The sequence below is a fragment of the Rhinolophus sinicus genome, linkage group LG07, assembly GCF_036562045.2.
Source record: "Rhinolophus sinicus isolate RSC01 linkage group LG07, ASM3656204v1, whole genome shotgun sequence".
Classification (NCBI taxonomy): Eukaryota; Metazoa; Chordata; class Mammalia; order Chiroptera; family Rhinolophidae; genus Rhinolophus; species Rhinolophus sinicus.
Genome location: NC_133757.1, coordinates 22,004,505 through 22,010,504, shown reverse-complemented (window position 1 = coordinate 22,010,504; position 6,000 = coordinate 22,004,505). Strand labels below are relative to the sequence as shown.

Here is a 6,000-nt window from a genome sequence, read left to right as displayed (position 1 = left end):
TTGTTGTTGTTTTTTTGGTAGAGCACCCTTGCTGGGGTGTGTGAAAGGAATTCAAGAGGGAAGAATTGGCAACTGGCAGGGCAGCAAGGATCCCATCTGTATTCAGCCAGAAGATGAGAATGTGGATTGAAGCAATGGGGGTGATTTCAGAGCTATTTCTGAGGTAGAGTCAGTAGAATTGTGTCCCTGAAACTTGGGGTTACAAAGCAGTGGTATAGCCATAAATGGGTGGGGTACTATTTCATTGGGAATTCAAATTGACCTAAGCTACTGCTAGGGCAGTTTGAGACCAGGAGAGGGACCCTGGCACAGAGGCTGTGTTTCAAGACAAAAGACAGCGAAAGATTTTTAGAGTGCAGTTGTTTTCTTATTTAGGAGAGCCCAGTTGCCTTCTTTAAAACAAACAAATAAACAAACAAACAACTTATTTGCCAACACCCTCTAGAATACCCTTTCTCTCTTTGCTCAACAGTGGAAATATAATACTTCCGCCACACTCAAGATGGCTGTACCTGAATCAGACTTTTTAATAGTACACGTTCTAGATGGCCCCGCCCCCCAACAGGAGCTACCTCCGCCACTCTCCGCGGAGTGGGACGCCTTTTACGCCGCCTAGCAGCTCTCAAGATGGGGGCTTCCTCCTACTTTTCATTGGCAGATCCCTCTGCTTTCCGTCGTCATTGGGGGCGGAACTTTATTTGATCGACAGCTATTTTGATCAATGGACGAAGGGCGGGGGCCAATGAAGCGCTGGAACTGGAGGATCTCTCCAGTATCTGGGAGGGTGTTTAGGCTGGGGCGGGGTGGAGCAGAACCGGAAGCGGGAGGGGAGAGTGAAACAGGAAAAGAAGGGAAAGAAGGAAGAAGAGGGAAGAGGAGGAGAGGGAGGAGGAGGGAGGTGGCGGCGCCGTGGCGGAGGAGCAGGAGCAGGAGGGGGATGGAGAGGAGAAGGCTCCTGGGTGGCATGGCGCTCCTGCTCCTCCAGGCGCTGCCCAGCCCCCTGTCAGCCAAGGCTGAACCCCCGCAGGTAAGGGGGAGGGGGCGTCCGGGCCAGGCTGGGGGCCTGGGGGTCGTCGAGGCCTGGCTGGAGGGGGCTGAAGGAGTGTTGTTGCCGAGATTTGGGGGCTCCCGAGAGGGATACTGATGCGTGGAGTGGGCAGGATCTAAGGGGGCGTCAGTGTTTAGCCGAGGCACACCTGTTTTGGTGTCAGGGAGGTGGCAGGAGCACGGTGCCGGGCGAGTGAGGGCTCTTTGAGACGGCAGTTAGGTCAGGTGGGCTGGAATGACTGTGACTGGTAGTGGTGCCACCCTGGGTATATGGGGTTCATTCGTGTTCTCCGGTGGAGCAAGTCTGCACGGCAGCGATGCCGCGTGTACGTCTGTGCGGGTCGGGGCGTCCGTGGGCTATTGAGCTGGCCAGAGCGGGAGGAGGAGCTGAGAGGATATTTACAGTATTTCAGGCTGGACAGGGGAAAGTTCTGAGGGCACCATTTTTACTGGTGTTGGAGTTTAGTGGCCGGCGGCAGGACAGTTGAAAGGCAGATAGGATGAAGTACACCGGGACTCCTCAGGAGGAGGAGGGCGCACTTAAGCTCTAGTAAGGTCTTACTGCTAGACTGGCTGGTCTGGAGGAGTCAGTCACGGATGCTGATCTGGGCCCGCTCAAGGCTTTTGAGCAAAGGGTGGTGCTGCTGCCAACACGGGCAACAAATGGAGCGCTCCGGCTTTTCTTGCTGGGTGGCTTGCTTTTCATGCAGGCAGAGAAACGAGCGTGTGCTGATTCTAGCTCTTGCTGGCATTTCGAAACCCTAATGGGAGCATTACTCCTGGTGCCAAGTTGGGTGGGGTGCAGTAAGGGGAATCACCCCTCCTTTCCTTGCATTTGGCAAGGCTTTACCATTCTGTTTTCTTCCCTTTCTGTTCCCTTCCCTGTTTTTTCAGAAACACACACACACACACACACACACACACACACACGGCAAGATGGCAGAGTTGATACAGCTTGGTATTTGAACTTTGTGTTGTGATCAAGAGTTGCAGCAGAATGCCAGCAGAGTCTTACATTTTCCCTAGGAGTTTATGGGCTGTCTTTTCACATAATGTATGCATCTTTGTTTTGCTCATTAGTATCTTCTATTTTAAAAAATAATTTTTTTAAATGCCATGAAATTCACATAACAAACTATTTCAAACCAATTAACCATTGTAAAGTGAACAACTTCGTGGTGTTGAGTACATACATTCACAGTGTTCTGCAACCATCACCTCTATCTAGTTCCAAAACATTTTCATCACTGCAAAAGGAAACCCCTTACCCATTAAGCAATTCCTCCCTGTTCCCCCCTTCCCCTAGCCTCTGGCAACCACCAGTTTGCTTTCTGGGTCTATGGATTTACCTATTCAGGATATTTCATATAAATTGAATTTTAAAATATGTGACTTTTGTTGTCTGGCTTCTTTGACTAGGCATAATGTTTTCGAAGTTCATACGTGTTGTAGCGTACTAGTACTTTGTTCCTTTTTATGGCTGAATAATATTCTGTTTTATGGCTATACCACATTTTGTTTATTAGTTTGTCTGTTGAAGTATTCTGTTTTTCCCCCCCCAGAGTATATTTATATTAGAAATAATATGTGAAAGGAATAGAGTTCATTTTCTGACCCAGTGTATTCCCTTTTCTAGGTCTGGGCCCTTCCGTTTTTGGCTTCGTTGGGGTTCTTTATTTTCCCCAGTTAAAATCACAAACTAGCAGAAGAAATAATTTTTCTTTGTTAGAAAAGTTATAACCCTTTGGACTTGTAAAGTTAAGTATAGATGCTGAAAGAACAAAGTATAGAACAAACTGTTCCTTTTCTTTTGCACCTGTCTATTTCCGTAAGTATCTCTAAAGGCTGTTTCCAATAATCAATAAATAACCCTGCTGGAGGGTTGATTTAGGAACCTTGGAGCCTTTGGAGGTGGGTGCCCTGGCCCTGTGGACTGCTTCACCCTGATGGAGAGCAATGGTGGGCCTCTGAGTCAACAGTGGGAAACATCCATCCCTTTAGCAAGAGGAAGGATGGCAAGTGGAGGTTCTTACCAGGTCATGTAAGCCTGCGAGGTGGCGAGAACTTGTGGGAGGGGTTCTTTAATGTCATGCCCTACTTGCAGTTTGTTGATCACAGGCCATTTTCTTATCATTTCTCTGGCACTTCCAATACTTATTTTGGGGACAGGGTGGCTTTTGTACTTTGTTCCATTTGGATGCATGCTAGCACTGACCAGCAGCCATCATGTGGGTACAGTTCTCGGAGAGAAAGAAAGGTTTTTGTAATGAGTAGTCTCCCTCTTCTTGACCCTTCCCCCCCATACATTTCCACCCCCACCTCATACTCCTATCTTTCTGTCGGAGAGTACTAATCTATAGTGAGATACTTGTTTTGAATTTTAACCTTTGGAGTGGAAGTTCTTTTATAATTATGAACTGAATTGACCACAATTTAGTCAGTTTGGTTTGGTTTTTGTTGATTTTTGGCTTGTAGAAATCAATAAAGAAAAACAAATTCACAGACCATTTTGGCATAGGACCTACTTCAAGTACTCACTGTGCTTATTTCAACAAGTGGCTTCCAGCTCGTCTGAATTGAGGAGAACTGTCATACTTATTCTGTACTAAAAGGGTATGGATACCTCATTGCATTGCCCCCCTTGACATGACTGTCAAATACACCCTTTTTTTTACATATGCATTTAATATCAGAAATACATATTAGGTGGCTTGCTTTCCCTCTTACCAGCTCTGCACTGGAACCGCCATTTCTCGCCATCCTGGCCCAGGAAAGTCCATTAATGTAGCTCACTTCTGTGATTAGGAATTTAGACTTAACTCTCCTGTAGGTCACTGCAACTCAGATATGATTCCTTGAATCCATAAAGAATAAAAAAGCAGTAGAGTCTCCAAACAGTAAGGCCTTGGCATTTATCTCTTCTCATTGAATTGTGATTGAGATACATAGAGTTTGTTTGTTTCTATGGTTGGTTAGATTCAACCAGAAAAATCTGACTATATTATTTAAAATAAAGTCTTAAAAGTCTTTTTCCATAAAGTGTCTCAGCCCATGGCCTGAGCACAAATCTCCTGAGACTCAGTCCTTACCTTTCCTCTGCCATGCTTAATTAAAACTTGGAGGGTGCCAGTTCCTGCTATTTTTTTTTTCCACCACACCTCTAAATAGTATACCTGTCGTCCCCCACCTTTACTCACCTCTACGGCCCCAGTTTTCAGTCCAGAAGCCCTGCTCCTCTCTTTCTTAAAAAAGGCATTTCAGTGCGGTCACCATCATGCCTTCTTATAGAATAGTGGGGTAGGAGACTTCCAGATTCCAATCCCCTGTGCCTCCTTTTCTTAGTCTGTTTTACACACTAAAGTGAGCAATTGTCGAAAATCAATACCTTGAGCTTCCGTAAATCCATTCAGCAGAATTCAGAAAACATTTGCTGAAACGTCCACTCTTTGCAGCAGGCCATTATTATCGCCACGCATTGGGAACCCTCAAGTGAGTAACCGAATTCCTGTCCTGAAGGACCTGGTAATCTGCGGAGAAGGCAGATAACACACAAGGATTTGTAATCCAGAGGGATCAATGCTGTAATGGAAATGCAAACACAGGCCATTGGAGCAACTGATTCTGCTAGGACCAGGGCAAGGTGAGGATTTAGGGAAAGTTTCATGGAGGAAGAGGCATTTGGACCGGCTTTAAAGGTTGATAAGGATAAGTAGGGTGTCTGTGGACCAGGCAGGGGGAAAGTCCGTTCCAGTATGAAAGAGTGAAAATGGAGCAAGCGCGTGGAGGTGGCACATAGTCTGGCGGAAGCTTCATATGTAGGTTGACAAGGTGGACAGTGGCGAGATGGTAAGCAGGCCTTTTTTCCATTCATTGAAGCAGTACTGTCCACTAGAACTTCCTGTGATGTTGGAAATGATGTATATCTGCGTTGTTCACATGTGGCTAGTGAGCCCTTGAAATGCAGCTAGGATAACTGAGGAACTGAATTTTTAATGACATTTAATTTTTTATATCAACTTTCTTGAGCTATAATTAACCTGCCAAAGGATTCACCCTTTTAAAGTGTATATAAATGGGGTGGCCTGTTAGCTCAGTTGGTTAGAGTGTGGTGCTAATAACACCAAGGTTGCCGGTTCGATCCCCGCATGGGCCACTGTGTACGTAAGTGGCTTTTTAGTAAGTCACACAATTGTGTGACCATCACCACTCTCTAACTTGAGAACATTTTTATCACCCCAAAAAGAAACCCTATAGACATTAGCAGTCCCTTCCAGTTCTACCCCCTCCTCCCTTAGCTCCTCACAACCACTTTTCTGCTTTCTGTCTCTGTGGATTTGCCTATTCTGGAATCATATTCTATGTGGGCCTTTGTGACTGGCTTCTTTCACTTAGCATAATGATTTTACGTTTCATCCATGTTGATAGCTCAATTTCATGCATTTTTATGGCCAATTAATATTCAGTTGTAGGAATCTACCACATTTTATTTATTTTATCCATTCATCAATTGATGGATGTCTGGGTTGTTTCTACTTCGGGGCTATTAGGAATAAGGCTGCTATCTATGAACATGTGTGTACTACTCTTTGTGGAGACATATGTTTTCATTTCTCCTGGCTATGTACCTAACAGTGGAATTGCTGGGTCATATGGTATCTCTATGTGTAACCTTTTGAGGAACTGCCAGACTTGTTCCAGAGTGGTGTGATATTTAATTTTAATTAATTTAAATGAAATAGCTACATGTGGCTACTGACGACGTATTAGACATTGCAGATCTAACAGCTTTCCAACATAGGGGTGGGGATAGGCTCACAATGGTGAGGTCGTGAGCTCTGGGGGTAGACCACCTTAGTTCCCAACCTGTCTCTTCCATTTACTGTCTTTGCGCAAATTACTTAGCCTGTTTGTGCCTCAGATTCCCCATCTATGAAACAGGAATAATAATGTACA

The 6,000-nt window shown here is 45.3% G+C and overlaps 1 protein-coding gene across 3 annotated transcripts in view; it reads left to right on the top strand.

The window, feature by feature from the left end:
• Positions 1-893: 893 nt before the first annotated feature.
• The window catches only part of WBP1L (WW domain binding protein 1 like), a 52,509-nt gene continuing 47,402 nt past the window's right edge, over positions 894-6,000 (top strand). Inside the window, exon 1 of one of the 3 annotated variants that reach the window (XM_019725025.2) lies at positions 894-1,027. Coding sequence is in view for 1 of the 3 variants with exons in the window: in XM_019725023.2 (XP_019580582.1) it covers positions 938-1,027 (90 nt within the window). In the remaining 2 variants the exon portion in view is untranslated. The remainder of the gene's footprint in view (positions 1,028-6,000) is intronic. The other 2 variants (XM_019725023.2, XM_074339118.1) reach the window with 2 other exon arrangements.